The following is a 21307-nucleotide window of genomic DNA, read 5'->3' on the forward strand; positions in this document are numbered from 1 at the left end:
TGTCCGACCTTCACCCTGGTCCTCTCCACCGTTCCACATAAATGACAGTTGTCTTGTAATTAGAACGTGTTCTATAAACATAGTACTTTCCCCACCTCACTCCTAGGGAGTGGAAAGAGGCCTGTTTTTGAGGTGTCAAGGATTCGTTGCCTGAAATTATGGGCATAAAATCATGTGCCATCCGGACGGCAAGTCATAATACCCCAGCGGAGTTTAAATTAACTCCACTTACCAGAATTGAGATACCATTCTATCACTTCATGTTGTCAACTGTGCCATAAGATCACTTCTTTATTGTATTGATGTTTCATACATTTGACCTGAGCCTCAAGCATGGGGCTGAAGGGGAAAGTGAACTATCACCGGGTCGCAATGATCGCGTTCGCAAAGCATGTGAGCTCTGTCGACAGATGAAGGTCAAATGCGACGGAACCCATCCTTGCAAGCATTGCTCTCATTCTTTTCATGGTAGGAGCTCTTCAAGTCTGGAGGACTGTTACTAAAGCATAATCATCCGTTGCAAAATAACCTATGTATAACATACTAATAACCAAAGAGTGCATCTATCGCGATACACATCGGAAAAGACACGCCGACTCGGACCACAGAACTTCCGCCAGGCCAGGCAAAAAACCGAGTTTGCAGAAGAGATCGAATCATATCGATGATTTCGATGCAGATGCGTTGCAGATTGCTGCATGTCAGCCAGACACGCCGGGAATCACGCATGAAGGTGATAGAGAAGAGGATCGGCTGGAAGCACGACACCATGGGTCTTCCGGAGAACGGTCTTTTATAGAACGACTGAAGCTAGAACTCGGAGACTCCCCAGGCATCGACTTTGAGAGCAGATTGCGCGTGAAAGAGCGACTGGCTTCTAGGCTGTTCCTGCTAGGAGCTCCAAATTGCTTATCGAGGACTTCTGCGCCTCTCCCAGAGCGTCAAAGGGCACAGATACTAGTCAACCAGGCTTTGGATGCGCACTTACTCTACCATGCTCTGCATCGTCCCACCTTCACTTCTGTCTTTCAATTGTTGTACTCTCTCGATAGAGAAGACTACGGAGAGACAGAGATCAGCCACCTTCCTCTCCTCTACTCTCTGATGGCGGTAGGCTGCCTATTTGAGAAACACAACGAACATAATCCCGCGGAGCCATCAGGAGGCTCGCTTGCTGAAGGGTGTGTTGCCTCCCACGGAAACAGATCTACTGACCACATATTGACAATACTAGATTGAAGTATTTTGAAACCTGCCGCGATATGGTTGATCTCGAAGCTTGTGATAATCTTTTTGCCTTGCAGGCCATTTTCTTCATGAATATCTTTCTCATCAGTACCTGCAGATTATCCCGGTGCTATACCTATGTTTCTCACATGCTTTCCCTGGCTTTTCGCATGGGCCTGCACCGTCCCGGTAAGGCGGATAGTCCGGTCATTGTCGAGACCAAAAGATCTCTTTTCTGGGCTATATGGCAACTTTTGGTCACTTTAGCTTCCATGTGCGGCCTCCCAAAGCCAGTACCTGTTGAGGAGATAGGGATGGATTATCCCGAGGCCATCAGTGCTCAGCCAGATCAAGAAAGGACAGGACCTGAAGAGAGAGTTCAGGTACCAGAAACAATACCGAGTCATCTGAGTTACCTGAAACTCCATGAAACCCTTTACAGAGTTGTGAAGAGCCTGTATCCTCCAAGCACTATGCAGCATCGTGATGCGAACGATTTATTGAAGCACTTTGTCACCAAGGATACTATTTTCAAATTTGAGGACGAGCTACGGAGATGGGCCAAGCACCTTGCAATTCGTGACATCCTAGCAAAACATGAGAACAATCAATGGTCCCGAAGGTAAGGTGGATTGAAGGATTTTAAAACCATCAACTTTACGAAAACGCTCACAAGATACAGGGCGGATTACGAAATCTGTATGGCTTTCGCTCATACTCAAGTCTACTTATACCGACCGTTCATGCACTATCTTTTTGAAAGTCACAACGTACAGCAAGAAGGCCGAAAATATGCACTGGCTGGGATTCGTGCAAGCTGTAATATCATACGTCTCGCGCAGGATATGCACCGCCATGATCTTCTATTTGGATCGCAGTGGCGCGTGGCACATATGATCTCGACATCTGCCCTCACACTTCTCTACGTTCTTCTTATCGACAAGATCTCTACAATGGCGCCATATCTTAAGACCGAACTGAATATAGCGAGGTCTATGCTTGTTACTCTTCGGCCTTATTGTATCCACTCGCAACGTACGCACATCGCATTGACGGTATATTATGTTCTTTGGATGGATTTCTCCATTGAGGCTAACAAACTTGAGTAGGTGTTGACGACTGCACTCTCTCAAGGGTCAAAAATGCAAGAGCTGGCGACTGTAGGTGACCAAGCTAGTCTCGCGGGAGGATCAACCTATCTAGAAACACCTGATTTGGTGGCGAGGACATTTGCCAATCAGTCCAATCGAGAAGAAATATGCCAAGCAACTAATGAGAACCCAGCAATCGGTCAAGATCGTAGGTCTTTACGGTATCCATGGGAAGAAACTGTACAAAGCCAACCGCCTGCAGCCAATGCAGCTCCACAGCAGAAGAGCTTGCACGGTGGACGCTATGGAAACCCTTCCACCCCCGTTTCTGCGCAGTTCTTGCGCGAAGGGAATACTGCGATAACGCCAGGAATCACAGATGTCCCGCAAGGTTTCTTCACGGCGCAACCTGAGACGGCGCATCTCGAAGCGGGTATAAGCACAGCCGAGAGCGCAAACGTTATGGAGGCACGACCCTATGTGGACCAGCAAATTTATGAGCAATTTGACTACTATACGCAGTCGGCCGGCCACGAGGACATTAATTTCGACGGCGACGAGAACTTCTACCCTTTCAACTCCTATTTCTCAGGATTATAGTTCGAAAATTTAATCTGTCTTTACTTTTTATAATTGACGGCGTTCGTTACAAATTTTTATAGAGGTTATCCAGTCGGACCCAAAGGGCCCAAGGATAAGGGCAGAAAGACGCTAACCCAAACTTCGGATCTTATGCCCGTTACGGAAGTGCCTTCTATTGCCCATGCAAACCGATCATTGCCCTTTCGAGTCATGGATCGATGTTGTTTGCAGATAAAAAGAGCCATGGACCCAAACACACATCTTTAGAATTGATGGAGGGTGGGTGCCGTCTGGCAAGCAATCGTCTTTGTTTCACTGCTTCCACTGAAGTGGTGCTAGAAAAGACACGATATCGCACGCCATGAAAGAACAGGAGGAGAATGTGGTGGTGTCTCTCGAAGACAAGCGAGAAAACCAGGAATCAGATGCTGAGGTATTCTCAAGTCAGGCCAGAGAGGAGTATCCAGTGACCGACCTGAGCATAGGAGTTGTTGGGTGGGAAAGTCAGGAAGACCCTTCGAATCCGAGGTAGGTGATGGCTACATTTGTTTTGAACAGCGGTGCTGAGTGTGTGAGAGGAATTATCCAGCATCTCGAAAGTGGTTCCTGCTTGCTTTGATTAGCATGATCACACTAGTTAGGTACACCATCGCCTTACCGCATACTCCCAGACCTATAACTTACCCCCCGATAGCCCGTTCGCCTCTTCTGTCTTTGCCTCAGCTGCAGTGTTTGCTGGAGAAGAATTCGGGAATACATCCTCGATCGAACAGACCTTTTCTGTGACGGGCTACCTATTTGGCTATATCGTACGTGCTCTTGTACTATAAAGCTCATTTGGAAGTGCTGACCAGAATTTATAGGCCGGACCTCTTCTATTCTCTCCGTTGAGCGAGATGTTCGGCCGTACGATCGTTCTCAACATTGCAACAACCTGCTTTGTTCTGTTCCAAATTGGCTGCGCGCTTGCCCCATCCATTCGAGCATTGATCGGCTTCAGACTCTTGACGGGCATTGGTGGCTCAGCATGTCTTGCTACAGGCGGCGGGGTCGTTTCCGATCTGTTCGTTGCTGAAGAGCGAGGCCTTGCCATGTCGATTTATCAGGCCGGTCCATTGTTCGGACCTGTCCTCGGGCCCATCTGCGGGGGATTTATTGCCGAAGGAGCCGGATGGCGATGGGTAGGTCATTCGATACGCTCGTTTCTCATGCTGCATATGTGCGCGACATCTAAGAGCAGAGTATAGGTCTTCTGGGTTCTCGTCATTGCCGGTGGGGCGTTGACCTCCCTTGCCGTGATCTTCAATCGCGAGACAAACCCCACGGTTCTCATCCGCCGCAAGACCGCAAGGCTGCAAAAAACGCTCGGCCGATCCGATCTGCGGAGCTGTTTCGATGTGCAGGGCGACAAGCTAAAGTTGTCCCTATCTCGCAGGTTGTCCATGCCTCTTCAACTACTATTTCGGTCCCCAATCGTTTCAATGATTGCCGTCTATATCGCTGTCGTCTACGGCTGCCTTTATCTCCTCTTCACCACCATCACCGATGTCTTCGAGAGCACATACCACTGGCGTCTCGACATCAGCGGGTTGGCCAATCTCGGCATCGGGGTGGGCTTCCTTACCGGCCAGCTCGTCTTCGGCCTGCTGAGCGACCGCACGATCGCGCGGCACAAACGGCGCAACCACGGCATCTACGAGCCCGAGATGCGGTTGTCGCTGAGCATCTACTTTGCGATCTGCGTGCCTGTCTCCTTCTTCTGGTACGGCTGGTCCGTGGACGCGCAGACGCACTGGATCGTGCCGATCGTCGGGCTCTTTCCCTTCGGATTCGGGATCGTCGGCATCTTCGGCACGCTGCAGACGTACATCATCGACTCGTATCCGCGGTATGCGGCCTCTGGGACCGCGGCCGTGACGGTGACGCGCTCGTTGCTGGGCGCCTTGCTTCCCCTGGCGGGGTCGCCCATGTATGCGGCCTTAGGCTATGGGTGGGGGAACTCCTTGCTGGGGTTCGTTACGTTGGCTTTGCTTCCGTTGCCCATCGTCTTCGGGCGCGTTGGCAAGGGTCTCAGGCAGCGGTTCGCCGTGGATGTGTGATCGTGCGGCAAAGTCAGACCCGCTTGCGGTTTTCGAAATAGATAGCACGTTTGTTGGTAGTGAGTGCTAGCAGGGTAGCAGCTGTACCAGTTCAGCCTTCCGGAGAGTAGTTTGGAACTATAAAAGGGGGATGGGTGGGTGTCCTGAGTGAGAAAAGGACATGGGCCGCTATGGTTCTGTATACCTTACTTGAAAACCTGAGGATAGCCGGTTCGCACAACTACATGTCACAGAGTATGTCGCTGTCAGCGTAGTCCTGGGCTTCCTCCTATCATTTGTATTGTTCCTCACGATAAGCGATCCTATTTTCAAAGTACCCACACCTCAAACTATGATCTACAGCTTCGCAGCTTGAGTTGGGGATCCCCCGAGATTATATTATGTACATACCCAGTTATGACTATTTAGCACGTAAGCCTTGGAGCAAGACACAGGGAACTCTCAGAGATACTTTTACTAGTTCTAGACTGGAACTCTGACGGCTTGTTCGCGAAAAAGGGAAGTATGTAATATACATACCGACTAACTCTGATCTCGGGGGCTTCCCCCGATATTGAGGCTAGCGCCACGCTAACCCTAAATCCGGAATCCTCGATAAGCTCCAGGCTATGAAGTAGGAGAGACAGGTCATGTGCGACCAGCAATCAACAGCCAGCGGCCATTGAATAAGGCCCTGCTCCACAGACATGGCGTACCAGGTAGCAGAGTGGACAAAGACTGACACTGAGCTTCTATACTTGACGGATGTATGCAGCCGTAGGCCGGGGCGGATACAGCGGAGATGTTCTTCGATTACTATAGCTGCAAGCATGCATGCAGCCTAAGCGGCCTTGAGCGGAGGATCATGGCCTCCACCCCCCGCCAGGAAATCTATAAGATAGTACCAAGTACGGTACTCCAAGCATCTATCTCGGATAATTCCACCCCCCCACCCCCCCTAACTCAAAAAGGCTTATACGTCTGCCCCTCCGCCTCCTCCAACACCCGCACCGCCCTCCGATACCCCTCCATCCCCCTCAACCCCCTCACATACCCCCGCAACCGCGGAAACCGCTCCGGATCGATCGCCTGGATCTCCTCCGCAATCACCAACGGGTAACTCATGAGGATATCCGCTGGCGTGAACTGCGTCCCGGCGAGGTAGGAGGCAGCACCAGCACCAGCACCAGCACCAGCACCAGCACCACCAACCGCACCCGCTTCCCCAGCAATCCCCTCCAACAGCCCCTCCAAGAACCCAAAATGCGTCTCCAGATTCGGCCGCGTATACTCCTTATTCACGATGGCAGGGACGATGCCGAGCACGGGCTTGACAAAGAACGGGGCCGGGGCGTTTTTGACCACTACCAACCCATTCCCCCAAAATTGTCAGCAAATCCTCTCTCTACCCTCCTATCCCAGAAGTAGCGGTCCGCCCCCTGCAAGGAAAAAGGCGCAGAAAAGAAACGGCTCACCGTCCATCAGAATCCGCGTCACAACCACCGGCATCAGACTCCCCTCCGCATAATGCATCAGATACCGGTACCGTAGCCACGCCGCCGTCTCGCCGGCGGGTTGGTTCTCGCGGCCGGCGGTCCAGCGTGGTGGGAGGGTCAGCTGCCCGGGGATGTGCTCCGCACGTGGCGGGAGAAAATGATCGACCAGATACTCAATGATGGCGGCGGATTCGGCGAGGATGAGCGGGGATGATGGTTGTTGCTGGGCTGATGGTGCGATGCTGAGCACGGGGGCTTTGCCGAGCGGGTGGAGGTGTTTCAGGGCGGCTGGGGCGCGCTGCGTGGCGTCACGCTTGTAGGGCTGGATCTCGTAGGTCAGGCGCAGTTCTTCGAGGAGCCAGAGGATGCGGTGCGAGCGGGAGCGTTCGAGGCTTTTGGTTTCCCGAATTCTGGGGATTAGGGAGGTTTGTTGGGGGGTGGGGAATGCGGGGAGGAACTTGACTTACGAGTGGAGGATGATTTTGGCGCCGCGGTTGGGGGACATTTTGTTTGGAAGGTGAGGGTTGTGGTGGTTGGTTAATGGTTCAGATGCAAGGGAGTTGAGTTGGAGTGAGGGAGGAAGAGGGGAACGGGGTTGTCGTTTATAGTTATAGTGTTTCCAACAAGTAAGCTCACCTTGGGCTAGACTGGATTCGTTCTGTCGGAGATCCTTTCGGGGGGAGCTGCTACGAAGTACCGGACTGTACATACATCGTACCATGCGCGGCAGGATCTGGTCAGCGCTAACCACGTGGCTTCCAGCTTTGTCCTCGGTCTTGAACAGTTCCAGGTTTGATGCTATTAAATCCATCGGTGAACACAAAGACCAGGAGCTGATTGTGTAGTGTATACAGTATATGGTTCAGGTATACGTGTAGATATGTACAGTACAGACACAATATCATGGTACAGAGAGGAGTTTCCAGGCCAAGCGTGCACTGGTCAAGTCGCGGACAGGGCCAAACATCCGCGTATATCACTTTTCATTATGTCATCCATCATAGTCATAAACAATAAACAGTAAGAGGGTATCGAGTCTAAGGTGCTCCCAGTAAGCAGTATGGGCGTCTAATGAAGGGGCGAGGGTATAGGCAAAAGGCAACAATCAAGACGAAGACGCAGGGGACTGCCCCAATCCCACTCCTTCTCGGCGACCGCGGATCAAAGCCTGCAGACATTGGCCCACACCTTCCAGATCTCCCAACAGACCGACATGGCCTCGTTCGCTTTTGACCAACCCCCCCTTGATGACACGGTATCCGGAGGGGAGCATTGCCGCCGACGCCAGGCACACTCCGTCTCCCGCCGCGAAGGCCAGGTCGTCGTACGCATCTTGCCGTTTGATGGCCTCCCGAGAGGCGACGCGCGCGCCGTATAGCGTAGGCACGGACTTCCCGTATAGCACGGTGAACGGCGGATACCGGTTGTTCGCTTGATGCGCGGCATCAAAGACCAACTCTTCCTTGAAGCGTCGCACTTCGGCGAGAGTGCGCTCGAGGTAGGTAATAGCGGTGGCCCGCGGGATGGTCACGGCTGTGGTGACCTTGGTGTTGCTCGAACCGCGGAGGTTGGAGTTGGGGCCAATGGCCCCTTCGACGGCGGGAGGCGCCACGGGGGCGGGCTTCATCGCCGCGGCGGTCGGTGGGTTGGCACTCTGGTTAGGTGCTGGCTTGTAAGAATTGGATGCTTCGCCGCCGTCAGATGAGGAACCTGATCCACTGCTCGGGAGGCTTTCTTTGCTGTTGAGCACGGTCGACAGGCGTTTGCTGATAAGAGGGAGGTTGTCCTTCACGAAGCCCCGGCTGGGGCTACTCACCGGCAGGGCCGGGTTGATGCACGGTGATAGTCGATACTCATCCCAGGTTTGCGCGTCGAAGAAGTCGACCCGGTATTCTTCTTTGGTGCGCTGGTCGATGAAGCAGTGCCCGTCTTCGGGCAGCAGGGCAAAGCTGGTGCGGAAGGTGAAATTGACCTGAGCCGTCAAGACACGCGAGCTCAGCAGCACATCGTCGCCGTTGCGCAACGGCCCGAGGATGTTGACGCAGTGCTGCGGAACCCCAGCGTATAAGACCCCAGCGAACAACTCGGGTCGCTGGTTGACGGCATGTCTTGTGATCAGCCCCCCCAGGCTGTGGGCGACCACGTAGGCCCCGCGCTTATCAGGGGGCGTGCCCGGAGCATTGCTTGGAAGGCCCTCCAGAAACTTGATCAACCGTTTGGCCAGAAGATGCGGACTCAGACGCCAGTCGTAGCCGTAGTCCCAGACGCGCAAATCCCCGCGCGTCGAGTTGGGGCACTTCTGCAGCCGCTTCATCAGGCGGCGACAGATGTCCACGGGCCCGACATGCGACAAGACTCCGGACGGAATGATGGTCTCCTCCATCCGTTCCTCGTCTTCCGGGTTCAGACCCACCTCAAGGTCGACTTTACGCAGATTCAAGCCGACCTTCATCGGCACCCACAATTGACGCTGCGGAGGTTTGGCAGAACGCAACACAGAGCCCCGATAGCCTCCAAGAATCACGACGTCACCCGTCAGATCATCCATAGCGTCAGCTAGGCGAGGGTGCTGGGCACTGGAGCTGGATCGCGGGGAACGGGTACGTGGTGGTGGTGGCAGCGACGAGGGTCCCGTCGGGTCAGCTGGCGGTTGTTCAAGCGGCGCCACAGGCTCCTCCTCGTGGACCTTTCGGGGATGCGAGACCTCGGAAAGGAAAGGCCGATAGCCCCAGTCGCTGCGGAGATCCTGCAGGTGCAAGGTGGGCATGCTTAACAGGCGGCTGCTGGAGTCCTGCAGACTGTCCTTGATGGCCTTGAAGCGGCTGTTCACCTGGGAATGGATATGCTCATAACGAGGCCGCTGCTCGAGCGAGGAGGCTGTGGAGGAACGCCGTAGATAGAGCGACTGATCAGAGGATGAGCGCCGCAGCATCGGCGGCGCTTTGCCCGACACAGCGGCACTCGGCCGCCGTGCATACGAATGGCGGGCGGCGGTGGCCCCCGCCAACGGCTCGAGATCGGAGATGGGCTCGTCCGCAGACTCGTCAGTCAAGGATCGTCTCTGCGCGGCTCCCGGACCGGGCTTGACGGTGCGTGGAGCTGGCTGGCTGGCGATGCGTTTCGTCCACGAGTCCGGTAGGAACTTCTTCAGACGGAGGTTGGTGATGGAGTCGCCGGACCAGGCCCGAGGGCGCAGCGGCAGACTGGTCTTGAGGAGGGAGCGCGTAAAGCTGCTCCGATGGTCTTTCAGCTTCTCCTTGGCACCGCGCGAGGGATGCGGTTGCGCAGGGGGTGGTTGCGAGGACTGGAGTTGCTCGGGTTCTTGGGTGAGATGGCTAGCAAAGAGACCACTGTCGGATTCGGGAGAGTCGGGAATGGCATCAAAGTATCCGCCATGCTGGTCCATCGCGCGGGATTTCTCAGCAGCTGGCGTGCGACGGGCCTTCATGCGACTCTGAGTTCGACTAATGCTAACCCCGACCATATCGTATGCTTCGTCCTCCCGGGTGGGGTCGCGAAGAGATGGGTCTTCGCTATCGGAGCTGGTATGACCACCAGCCGGTTGCATATGCACCGCCATAGTGATGTTGGATGCTATAAGGTTGTTGAAGGAAAGAATTCACCCATTGAGGGGCGGGCACCAATAGATAAGAAGGGAATTGGAGACGCAGCGACGCAATAGCTTGAACGGATCCAGGCAAGACAACAGAGGCTCCATGTGAAAGTGGATGATGATGGGGGGGGGGGCGGCGGGCGAGGAGGGAAAAGGTGAAGCTAAAGTAGAACTACGGAGCCGTCGGAGGTGGAGCCATCGCTAGTTTATTGATTAACGATAGAGGGATAGAATCAATAAGAAGCAGCAAGGAGAGGAACGGAGGAGTACAAGTAACTGAGATTGGAAGATAGGGGGGGCAAATCTGAATTGGAGGAGAAAATAACCTAGCAGATCGGAAGATGATGTAAAGTGAAGAAAAAAGAGAGAGAAGAGCAAAATAAGAACGAGTACGAGTAGCTGGAAAGAGAAAAAAAAAAAAAAAAAAAAGAAAGAAAGGCGAAAAGCGAGCGAGAGAGAAAGAAAAGAAAACGGTTCCACCGGCACAGCCCCGGGAGGGCCGGAAGGCTGAGAAACCACTCAGTTGACAGTGGATCAGGGCGAAGCTTTCTCCCCCCCGTCATCGGAAAGATCGTTTGGTAAGACGTCTTGGAGCACATGCTACGTATTAATAGCAATGCTAAGCTGGCGAAGGATTCAACACAGCCGAATTTGATGCTGTATAAGGGAAAGTTGACTCGGCGAAGCTACAAGCTGAAACAGACATGCTCGTGCGCCAAGGAACCATGGACATTCGGCTTCATTTGCATACCTAAACAGTGCACATACTGGATACAATTATACATATATAATACAAACAAAGTACTGTACATAGTTACTCATTACACCATCACAATCGACAATCGACAATCGTTGGCTACAAACAGGCAGCCATCTGGCTGGATCCACTCTGTCGACTAATCAGAGAAAACAATCAAACAACAAGCATCAGCATCAGTCGTATCATCGTAATCGCATAAAAATCCCGAACGAGAAGTCCCGAACTAGAGGCCAAGTTGTTTCAGTGCGAGCGCCCAAACTGCCCAGTCTCGATCTCTCGCTCGCCCTTGTCCGCAATGGCTGCGTTCTTAGCCGCACCCTGATCGTGGCCAAAGGCTGAGTCTACAGCTGCGGTGAGTCCACCGCGTAGCGATTCTCCGGCCCCCTGTGTTAATGGCCCCGTCAGCTTCTGCACAAGGACCGTACAAGGCTGCAACCAGTGATTATGGAGATTAGTGACTTACGTGGATCCCCGCCGCTACCGATTTAACCCCGCGCCCGACATTCTCGCCCGTGCGCGCCGACTGACCGCCAGCTGTTGTTGTGCCAGTAGTGCCAGTAGCAGGAACAGTGGTGGTAGTGTCAGCAGCGCCGGCGGTAGCGGTAGTACTAGGATTAGCACCGCCGGCCGCCCGCGTCCCCTGACTAGAGGAAGGCACCGTAGGCTGATAGCCTACTCCGCCTGCGGTGCCAGTGCCGGTGCCTGTCGTATCGGTCGGTTCGCGCATCGCACCTGAGCCCGACTGGTTTGTAGATTTGGTGGACATCTCCCCCGTGCGGCTGTTCACGCGAGGGTCCAGCTTATTCAACAGCGAGGAGCTGTGCGGGCCCCGCGTCGAGGTGCCCGACGTCGAGGTGGTTGCGGTCCCCGCGGTGGCCTGCGGGTGCACGTTGCCCGAGGTGGTCGTGCCGGGAGCGTACTGGGCGCGGTTGTTCAAATCGCTGTCGACGCGGGGATCGGCCTTGTTGGCCATGTCGGAGCCATGCGGTCCAGCAGTGGTCGGGGCCGGGCCGGTCCTGGCATCGCCTGTGCTGGTGATCCCAGCTTGGGTAGCAGTGCCGGTGGCCGCGGCGTTGGTATCGAAGTATGGGGTCTGCGAAGTAGTATTCATCGTGATTCTTTGTTTAACGAAAAAAAAAAAGGTTCTGCCTGGTTCAAGCTTAGGGAGTTCACTCCACCTGTCACTTTCGGGATGTTATATACCCATCATCGAAGGCAAAATGAGCGACATCGACATCATCGCGCGAGCCGGTGACGTCAAGTTGATCACAAAGTGTCGTCCCCTGGGGCAATTGTCCCCAAACCGTGGGGTGGGAGGGATGTGACCAGTCAGACAAAGGCCCTGTGCCGTGGCTTGGTGGATCGACAGTCCCTTCTTCATATGAGGGACACGATGAATCCAGGATTCCAAGAGTGCTTAACGTACAGTCCAGTCTGGTCTGGAAGTAGCAGCTGATCAGGTGATCTATGTTATCGATTAGAGGGATGATGATGTCATGTACGGCATGGCGGGAAGATAAGTTATGCCAGCCTATGCTGAATTAGTCATTTCTACTCGATTATGCACCGCGCTTCTCCACGACTGCAATTCCATTCTCTATACAAGCTAAAGCTCGTCTCCTCCTCGTATTAAGATACTGTCTTTCTTCAATATAGGGTCCAAATTCTCTTTGTTCCAAATCCTCAGCACTAATCCCCAGATGTCACCCCCCGCCTCGGCTGTGCGATCCTCTGGTCGGACATCTTACCTCAAAGAGCTTCTTCTCCACGAGCCGAGGTTCAATTCATTGGAGTCCATTATCTGAGCCGACGACCCCTTCGACCTTTCCTCCCCAACCTCTCTGATCCCTTCCATCCATACCAACTCTGATAGATACCCACCGACCTATAACCAACCAAAAACCACCCATAATGCCTCTCACCAACCGCCAACTAATCTACACCAACCCGCCGAAGGCCGCCATCGACCCCTCGCTCAGCGGCAACGGCACCTTCACCCTGAAGACAGCCACCATCCCGGACGATGTGCCCCTGAAGGACAACCAAGTGCTCGTGCGCATCCACTACCTGGCGCTGGAGCCCGCGATGCGCCAATGGCTGACGGCCAAACGGTCGTACATCGCGCCCGTGGAGGTCGGCAGCGTGATGCGGGGGCAGAGCATCGCCCAGATCCTGCGGGTCAGCGCAGCGCTGGCAGGCACCTACAGAATCGGGGAGTGGGTGGCGGCGCACTCCGGGTGGCAGGAGTACGCGGTTCTGCCCGCGAAGGCGATCGAGAAGATCACCATCCCGGCCGGGTGCCAGCCCACGGACGCACTGTCCGTGCTGGGCATGACGGGGCTGACGGCGTACTTCGGCATGACCGAGGTCGGCCGCCCGCAACGCGGCGATACGGTCGTCGTGTCGGGTGCGGCGGGCGCCACGGGCATGGTCGCAGGCCAGATCGCGCGCATCCAGGGCGCCAAGCGCGTGATCGGCATCGCCGGCAGCGCGGACAAGTGTCGGTTCCTGCGCGAGGAGCTGGGGTTCGATGCCGCCATCAACTACCGCGACACGGACTGGCGCAAGCAGCTTAAGGAGGCTACTCCGGATTTCATCGATGTGTACTATGATAATGTGGGCGGCGAGATCCTGGATGCGTGTCTGTTCCGCGCGGCCAAGGGGGCGCGGTTTGTCATCTGCGGCGCCATTAGCCAGTATAATGTCGAGAAGCCCCAAGGGCCGAAGAATTATCTGATGGTCATTGTGAGTTTTCCTTTGGGTTCTGCCGAGCAGTGCTGGTGGGTGGGCACGATTGGCGGCTGCTAACGAAAACACAGTCGCAACGGATCACCATGCGTGGGTTCATTGTGTTTGACTATGCCGACAAGTATGAGGCTGCGCTGAGGGAGCTGGGCACGTGGTTAAGTCAAGGGAAGATCAAGCGGAAGGAGCACATTGTGAAGGGCGGTTTGGAGACGACGCCCAACGAGTTGATCAATCTATTCAAGGGAGTAAATACGGGTAAGATGATGGTGGAGGTGGTGCCTGAGAGCGAGGCAATCAAGGTGGACAAGGCTAAGTTGTAAGCTGAGAAGTTACACCACGGTTGTTATAAGTAGACATATCTAGAATATCACAGACAATATGATATCATTAGGGACTAGCTAGGGGTCAACTCCGGCGCCACGATACATTATCAACATAATACAACATTCTCATAAGAAGACATTAATCATATCCACACTCCACACAGCTGCATTTAGACAGTACCCGCGGCCAAAACATAGCCTCCATCCACGACCAGCGTCTGCCCATTCAGGTACTGGTTGGTGGCCGCGAACAACACGGTACTAGCCATATCCTCATCCTTACCGGGTCGTCCAGCGGGGACCTTACCCTCATACTTCTCCTTCTCGAGGGCACTCTTCTGCTTCTCATCACTCTCACCAGCGGTCATCTCGCTGGGGAACACGCCGGGGGCGATGTTGTTGACACGGATGCGCAGCCCGGAGCTGGAGATCTCATGCGCCAGCATCTTGGTCAGATGGATGGCGGCGCCCTTGGAAGCATTGTAGGCGAAGTGGTGCTGGCTGGTCTTGACGATACCGGAGATGCTGGTGACGTTGATGACGGTGCTGCTCCAGCCGTGGGCCTGCTCGCTGCTCTTCTGCAGGAGGGGCAGGAAGGCCGCGGTGACCAGGTAGGGGTGCACGACGTTGGTGCGGTAGACGCTTTCCCACTCCTCGGGCGAGGAGCTCTCGTCGAAGAGCGCCTTGCTCAGCTCCGCCGCGTTGTCGGGCTCCGTGTTCTGCGTGCTGCTGCTGATCCCCGCGTTGTTGATCAGGATGTCCAGCCGGCCGGACTCCCGCGACGAGATCTCTTGGACCAGTTTCTGGATGCTGGCCTTGTCCGTCACGTCCGCCGTCAGCGGGATGATCTCCCCCTTCGCCGACTGGCCGCCGTACAGCTCCGCCACCCGCTCCAGCTTCTCCGACGTCCGCCCTGTGATGTACACTTTGCTGCCGTTGGTGGCGAGCGCCTGCGTGGCCATCAGGCCGATGCCGCTGCCGCCGCCGGTGATGAGGGCCACTGTTTGTGGGTGCAGTGTTAGCAGGTGTGGATTGCAAGAAAAGAGGTGCAATGGGTGCGTGAAAGTATGACGCGGGAACACGGAAGTGTGCTGAATATACTTGAGGTCAAAGTCCTGGAGGTATAAACGTACCCTTATCCTTGACATTGAACAGGCTCTCCAGAGTGAAGTTGGTGTTGCTGACTTCCGATGCCATTGTGGTTTTTGGTTTCTTGAATTGAGGTGTAGTTGCTGCGAATAGTGTAGGTCGTGAGGTTGTGAAGGTTCTGGATGCAGTTGCACTGGCGGGAAGAGATAGCCGGCTATATAGCTGGCTTGGGCGATGGCGTAATGATGCGCCGAGAGAGCGTGGCAACAGAATACTGCGATTGAACATGATGGTAGTGCATGGAAGGATTATTTGGCTGGCGTGATTGAGTGGGTTTAATGTAGGTGTTTTTAGGGCACCATCATCAGTATGACGTTTTCGAGCGCCGGGGCGGATGAAGTCATGGTGATGGTGAGAAGTACATGGTAGTATACGATCTGTTCACTAACCGTCGTCCCTGTTGATCCCACCTTGCCTTACTGCTAAGCACATTCAGGAACGGCACTCTATCTGTGATGATATCTACAGCTACCCAGCTAGTGATTCGGCCAGGAATGAAGAAAAATAGCCCAACAGAACAACAGTTCCTATGTATATACAGCGAGTTTGATTTACTACCCACTGAACTAAAGACAGACCAGTCCATCCTATTAACAGTTGCAGCCAATATTGTATCCACTGCAGCAGAATTATGTTCAAGAATAAGAAATGAGAAACGAATGGGAGTAATCACCGAACCTTCCCTGCTTCTCTCACCTCGCTCATAAATCCATCCTCGTCGCCTGCCGAGGAGAGTCGCCAGTAGTCACCAACCCCGGAAGATGCTAAACCTCCACCACCAAAACCTGCCGGCATAGGAGCTGCCGGTGCACTGTGGCGTTGCTCTGTGCTACTGTTGGTCCCCGCCTGACGCGGTCCCCAGCTCAGGATTCCCTGCACCGATTGTCGACTCTGGTCGTCGGGTTTGGTGAAGCCGAACAGCTGCAGCTGCAAGCTGCCCAGAGTCGCAACCGCCGCGCGAATCATGATCCGATCTCCTTCAAATACCCAGCAGTCCCAGACTCGGCTCAGGCGCTCCAAGTCCAGCCCGTTGGTCAGGAGGGAGCGGAACATCGGTTCCCAGATTTCCTCATCACTGAGACGCAGTGTCTCGTAGAGGTGCGTCGAAAGGCGTGGGAACTTGTATTTAAGCGTCGCGGACGCTAGCGAATATGTCCGACCGATAGCCCCGCGGTCGAGTGTCAAAAAGGCAACAGGAAGGGGCCGGTTTAGCGCATTGGCCATAGCGAGGAACGCGGAGGATGGAGACGGGAACTGGAGGACCAGAAGGGCCGCAATGGTATGCAGTCCAGTGACGTATCCAACATCGCTCCGATACATCGAGTAAGCCTCCAGGACATCGATCAACGTCTCGCGAAGCGGACCACCAGGTTGAAATAGTTTCAGATCCGGGAAAGCCTTAGACACGTCCTGCTCGATGGTCGCGAACCACTCCCGCATTCGCTTGTTGCTTTCCCCGGTATCACTGTCAGGGCGAGCACGCACGTCCTTGGCCCGTTGCAACGCCTTCTTGTACGTTTCGTCGGAGAGAGCCAGCTCGTTGCCAATGGCCCGCTGCCAGGTCGACCCTCGGAGTCGCGGCGGCACACCGCGCCACCAGAGCTCCCGCGTGCGCGGCTCCTGAATGACATTGTCCCAGTTTGGATAGACGTACTCGTCCCAGATTTGTTGGAGGGTTTCCCGAGTATTGTCCTTCTCGCATTTCTCAGAAGCGACTTTGGCAGCTCGACGCTTGTCTGTTTGAAAGGTTAGTGACCTGTCGAAGCTAGCCTTAGACGCAGACTTACCAGCTTCCCGTGATTGTGCCATCATCCTCTTGTACTCCTTCAAATGCCGCTTTTCCTCCAAGGGATCCTTTGGCGGCAGCCAGCTTGGCCGTGTCCGACTCAGCACCTTTTCTTTCTCCTTGCTGATAGGCAATGGGTCAATCATGATATTGGACTTCTGCAACGGTGGAAGTTCAATTGGGGTCTTTGAGCCCTGCTTGGAGTCCGTGCTAGACCTCAAAGAAGACAGCCCGCTCTGCAAAGTCTCTCCGCGCCGACGCTCTCGCTCGTCAGCATGAAACTCCAGCGCTTCGGTGATGATCCGCGCCTCTTCCGACAGGTCCGACATCATGTTGTTATACGAGTAGGTTCGGGGATTGCGAGGAGAAATCTGGCCTCGTTCCGGCCCCGCAGAGCTGGACCGTGGCTTGGAGCGAGCCTTTCGTGACGTAGGGGATCGAGAGCCCGAGGGGGACTTTGGAAGTGTCACGTCTGAGACGGAATGTGACAGTGGCAATGGCCGGGGTCCCGGGCTGCGGCCGTTGGGACTTGTGCTCCGGGAAGGGGCTCGATCTTGCATCGGTCGGGGAGAGATGGGAACGTTCCAGAGACTGGCATCTTCGGGCAAATCATCATCAGAATCGTGGTATTCCTCCTCCAGATCCTTGAGCGTTCTGCGAGTGCGCTGCCAGGATGGCTTGCGGTTGAGTGTCCGGGGAGCATCCGGGGCTAGAGACAAGCTGTGTGTGGAAGGTGAGGATCCTAAGCTCGAATTGGGTCGCAAAGGCGAATTCGATCGCGATCGGCGGGGTTTCGATACTTGAAGCGGTGCATGCTTATTCGCAGTAGAATCCCGCTGGGTTCCAGTCTTGGTGCTGTATCCGCCGCGGCCCGGCTGGGTCAGTGTGCCATTGGTCTGTCCCGTCAATTTACTCGGTTTCGCGGCGGTCAAATCGCGGGTCGTAACTACAGCTGACTTGGCCTGCATCCTGGCTGGGAAAGTCTGCGTGATAGTGCCCGTCCGACTAAAAGGGACCTTGGTGTCCATATAGGCGATATGCGCTTCGTCTTGGAGGTCGACTTCTTCAAAGTTGGCAATATCGGTGAAAAGAGCCTCGGGACCGGAATATTGGGAGGATGAACGAAAGGAGGAAGACTTGGAGGATTTGGACCCGGTCAGATCGGGCGGAGAATTTGGAGTCGAGCAGATGGTCGTCATCGCGGACAGTGCTTCGATTTTCAGACGACACGCTCCAGCAGTGGGAAAAACGAACCCAATTATAGACTTCTGGGAAGACGAATGAGGTCGGTGTAAACAAAGAATTGACTGCGCCGGGTTCCGATCGCGCCGCGAGCGTTGACCCAATCAGAGCAAAAAGTGTTTCAATGATGATGCGTTCGACGTCGCAGGGTGGATCTGATATACACGAAGAGTGAAGTCGAACGGCAATCGCGCCCGTTGGACCAGGCTGTAATATTCCGGGGGTGGGTCAATTCGAGAAGAGCTGGGCAGGAAGATCAGGCGTTAGTTGGCAAGAATGAGCGCATTGGGGGCCGCAACAGCAGGGGAGGGGAGGGAGGGATGAGAAAAGGAGACGGGAGAGGAACTAACCATCGACTGTAGGGAGATATCGAGAACGAAGGAATAGACAGAAGGAGAGGGAGTATGTGCTGTACGGAGGGTACTCAGTATTGTTTGTTCAACGATTGACTTGACAAGCGAAAGACAGGAATGCAGGGAAACGAAAGGAATAATAGATGGAAGGAGGAAAGAAAGACGAGAGTGAAGAAAAGAAATAATGGGAACAAAGAGTTGGACAAAGCGGGAACAGAAGAAGGAGAAGGGGAAGAGGAGAAGGAAGAACAAATGAATGGAACTACACTAAAGTGACGGGGAAATGATGAACTTGCTGCATCCGGTGATGGAGAGTGGAGGAGAGGGAGGAGAACGGAGGGCGAGAGGGAGGGATTGGGAGAGGGAGAGTGGATGAGGTGGTAATACACATACGTGGGAAAGAGTACTAGGTAACAGCTAGACTCCTCCTACTGCGCGAAGTTGCTCAGTAGAGCACTAAGTACCAAGTTGGTAAAGTACTGTACTGAATTGGTACTGCACCTCACCAGCGAGAGCCTCAGGCCATCGCAATCCCTCGAATTCCTCTTTATCTACGCCCCAGTGTGCCCCAGGAGGTAAGCCAGGCTGCTGCCACCTGCTAACTAAACTAACCACTAGACTATTAACTCCCTAGTTCACTTGTCGGCAGTGTCCACTGTCATTGTCGACGACGGTCTGGCCAATCCGCTAACACCGCACCAAATGAAGCCCCAGCAATACCATTTCCCACCTTAAAAGCTTCATTGGCTGGCTACCGGTAAGATCAGTTCCAGGTAATGCCGCCCCTCTCTCTTTCTCTAGTATCTCTTTCAATCTCATTTTACCAGAAGATTACCGGCTTTCACGGTTAAATTACACTACCACTGATGAGTTGCCAGATACAGACGAATGAGATTAGCTTTTCTAGAAGGACGACGAATTCAGTTGATCCAATGAAACGTAGTTAGTAGTTTCTGAATTCTGAACCATTATAGGACCAGCGAGTGGTTCGACGTGAGGGCACCACTGCACCATGATGAGATGATCGAAACCGGCCCCCCCCCCCGCCAGGAGGAGGAGGAGAGGAACTCCCCCGAGGCAAATCAGAGATGCAACGCACCGCCACAGCTGAGACGAGATCGACTGGAAAGATCGCTGGGCTGTGAGGAGGTGCGCTGCTACTCTACTCTCCAGACGAACTTGGGGAGGGTAACAATTGCGCAGTGCTCAGGGCTGCGACTCCAGATCGATCCTGAGAACCCTCGATCCAAAAATTGCCTCCCCCTTTCCTTTTTTTTTTTCCCTTCTTCTTTTCTTTTGTTTTGTTTTCTTCGCCTATTGATAGACCATAAAACCCGTCCCTTCTGTTTTTTATGCTTCTTGTACTTCACCCCTGACCCAGAGAATCCTCGTCCCTATGGTAAAGGTTCCGTGGGTTGTCGGCCTGGAGGATTGAGGATTGCCAGGTACGTACCGGGCGTACCGGTGGAACGCATCGAACGAGCACCTTTCGGAGGTGGACCGCCACTGACCTCGGTGGAGGGGGGTTTGTGGTACTTCTCCGTACTGTACCTGAATACTCGAGAGGACTAATTCTCCACTCCCTAAAGCAAAAAGTTAGTCCACAGCCCTAACCCGTTTTGGGTCATCCACGCTTGCGGTAGTTAGTCAAACGAAAGCAAAACGAATAACAATTGGAGATTGATTATTAACTACTAATGAAAATACTCGCACCACCACCCACTACGGTTACATCCCACACCCACTCCCACTCCCACAACCACACCACACTAGAACAAGCGGCACTGTCATCTGGGAACAATGATAACCAACAATGCAACCTTATTGTGTCTTAGACTTCTGACTTAGTACGTACTCTGGGTTCAATCCTTCGCTGCGATCGGATCTGCTGGGGGGGGGGAGGTACTCCATATCTCCGTCCACGGGCATCTCAGACATCCATGATCCATGAGATAGATCTCACACACTCACGGACCGGTCGAGATTGCCGATCAACGGACCACTCTTTTCCTGCTGGCGGATGACCCGGATTTCCTGCTTCCGTCGCTGTAGTAATCTTGTCGTCACTAGTCCAAGGTAGAGCCCTCTGCCTCTGAACCGGTTCTCGCACAACACGAACCACGATCCTCATGTTTATTACATCACATCACTGTTCTTGGTCTGATCCTGCTCACACAAACAAGATCCCCGACTGGGATTGTTGATACTAGCCATTTCCAGTCCTTTTTTCCCCCTGATCCAACCAGCCCACATCATTTCAGTACCCCAGGTACAAGCTAGAGTAAGGCAAAGGTAAAAACCAAACAAACGGTCGCTCAGCCAAAGCCGGTGCCAAGGAAACGCCTCCCGGGAGTCTATCAGAACTTCCACTTGTCATAGACGGCATTGCCGCGGCGCACCACTAGGGCCAGACGAGCAGCGGTGGCCGTGGATTTGGGATGGGTCTCGCGTAAAATTGCCTGCAGCCAGCGCAGGACAGCTACGTACCGCGTCTGCTTGCGGCCAAGAACGGCTTGGAAGGCTGCTGCCGCCAGATACTCGACCTCGGCCGGTTGCGCAGAACAGATCGCGGCCGAGTTGACCTTCTCTTGTCGACGGCTCGTAATCAAACGGTTGGCAAGATAGACAAGATCACGAATGATCCGGATTACGACCTCTGGTGCAGGATGTGCTCGTCCGGACAGGGCGCGCGTGTACCGGTACAGCCGCATGCCCGAGATGGCGAAGCTCGCATACAGATTAGCCAGTGCGACTGCAACCGAGTTGTGTTGAGTATCAAGATACATCGGATGCATGAGCGCCTTGAAGGACGTTAGTAACTTGCGATGCAGTGAGCGGGCGGGAGTTCGCGTCGATTCC

General features: G+C 54.2%; 9 protein-coding genes across 9 annotated transcripts; 4 read left to right on the forward strand and 5 right to left on the reverse strand.

The window, feature by feature from the left end:
- Positions 1-247: 247 nt before the first annotated feature.
- On the forward strand, positions 248-2465 carry BO82DRAFT_148093 (Zn(II)2Cys6 transcription factor). Its single transcript, XM_025630143.1, has 5 exons — positions 248-468; positions 557-1181; positions 1235-1849; positions 1910-2262; positions 2337-2465. Exons 1-5 carry the CDS (start codon positions 303-305, stop codon positions 2393-2395), a joined length of 1818 nt encoding a protein of 605 aa, XP_025489126.1. The 5' UTR covers positions 248-302; the 3' UTR covers positions 2396-2465.
- Positions 2466-3261: 796 nt separating this feature from the next.
- Positions 3262-5056, forward strand: BO82DRAFT_341570 (MFS transporter; the record flags this gene model as incomplete). Its single annotated transcript, XM_025633556.1, has 5 exons — positions 3262-3428; positions 3479-3541; positions 3595-3709; positions 3764-4081; positions 4148-5056. 5 exons carry the CDS (start codon positions 3262-3264, stop codon positions 4997-4999), a joined length of 1515 nt encoding a protein of 504 aa, XP_025489127.1. The 3' UTR covers positions 5000-5056.
- Positions 5057-5286: 230 nt separating this feature from the next.
- Positions 5287-6979, reverse strand: BO82DRAFT_394281 (glutathione S-transferase; the record flags this gene model as incomplete). Its single annotated transcript, XM_025638728.1, has 6 exons — positions 5287-5301; positions 5390-5399; positions 5519-5605; positions 6033-6342; positions 6454-6884; positions 6942-6979. The coding sequence occupies 6 exons, from the start codon at positions 6977-6979 to the stop codon at positions 5287-5289; spliced, it is 891 nt and encodes a 296-aa protein (XP_025489128.1).
- Positions 6980-7292: 313 nt separating this feature from the next.
- Positions 7293-10471, reverse strand: BO82DRAFT_356918 (uncharacterized protein). The gene has a single exon (XM_025635866.1). It carries the CDS (start codon positions 10052-10054, stop codon positions 7580-7582), a length of 2475 nt encoding a protein of 824 aa, XP_025489129.1. The 5' UTR covers positions 10055-10471; the 3' UTR covers positions 7293-7579.
- Positions 10472-10823: 352 nt separating this feature from the next.
- dprC lies at positions 10824-12288 on the reverse strand. The gene is made up of 2 exons (XM_025635867.1): positions 11311-12288; positions 10824-11231 (listed from the first exon to the last, which is right to left on the reverse strand). Exons 1-2 carry the CDS (start codon positions 11956-11958, stop codon positions 11088-11090), a joined length of 792 nt encoding a protein of 263 aa, XP_025489130.1. The 5' UTR covers positions 11959-12288; the 3' UTR covers positions 10824-11087.
- A 211-nt stretch (positions 12289-12499) lies between these two features.
- BO82DRAFT_356920 (NADP-dependent oxidoreductase) lies at positions 12500-14010 on the forward strand. The gene is made up of 2 exons (XM_025635868.1): positions 12500-13592; positions 13667-14010. The coding sequence occupies exons 1-2, from the start codon at positions 12759-12761 to the stop codon at positions 13913-13915; spliced, it is 1083 nt and encodes a 360-aa protein (XP_025489131.1). The 5' UTR covers positions 12500-12758; the 3' UTR covers positions 13916-14010.
- On the reverse strand, positions 13983-15296 carry BO82DRAFT_356922 (SDR family NAD(P)-dependent oxidoreductase). Its single transcript, XM_025635869.1, has 2 exons — positions 15052-15296; positions 13983-14918 (listed from the first exon to the last, which is right to left on the reverse strand). The coding sequence occupies exons 1-2, from the start codon at positions 15113-15115 to the stop codon at positions 14089-14091; spliced, it is 894 nt and encodes a 297-aa protein (XP_025489132.1). The 5' UTR covers positions 15116-15296; the 3' UTR covers positions 13983-14088.
- A 440-nt stretch (positions 15297-15736) lies between these two features.
- BO82DRAFT_404797 (putative TBC domain protein) lies at positions 15737-18052 on the reverse strand (the record flags this gene model as incomplete). Its single annotated transcript, XM_025639448.1, has 2 exons — positions 15737-16803; positions 16855-18052. The coding sequence occupies 2 exons, from the start codon at positions 18050-18052 to the stop codon at positions 15737-15739; spliced, it is 2265 nt and encodes a 754-aa protein (XP_025489133.1).
- A 1254-nt stretch (positions 18053-19306) lies between these two features.
- On the forward strand, positions 19307-20121 carry BO82DRAFT_148176 (uncharacterized protein). Its single transcript, XM_025630144.1, has one exon. The coding sequence runs from the start codon at positions 19469-19471 to the stop codon at positions 20018-20020; it is 552 nt and encodes a 183-aa protein (XP_025489134.1). The 5' UTR covers positions 19307-19468; the 3' UTR covers positions 20021-20121.
- The last annotated feature ends 1186 nt before the right edge of the window (positions 20122-21307 follow it).

The sequence above is a fragment of the Aspergillus uvarum genome, assembly GCF_003184745.1.
Source record: "Aspergillus uvarum CBS 121591 unplaced genomic scaffold BO82scaffold_51, whole genome shotgun sequence".
Taxonomy (NCBI): Eukaryota; Fungi; Ascomycota; class Eurotiomycetes; order Eurotiales; family Aspergillaceae; genus Aspergillus; species Aspergillus uvarum.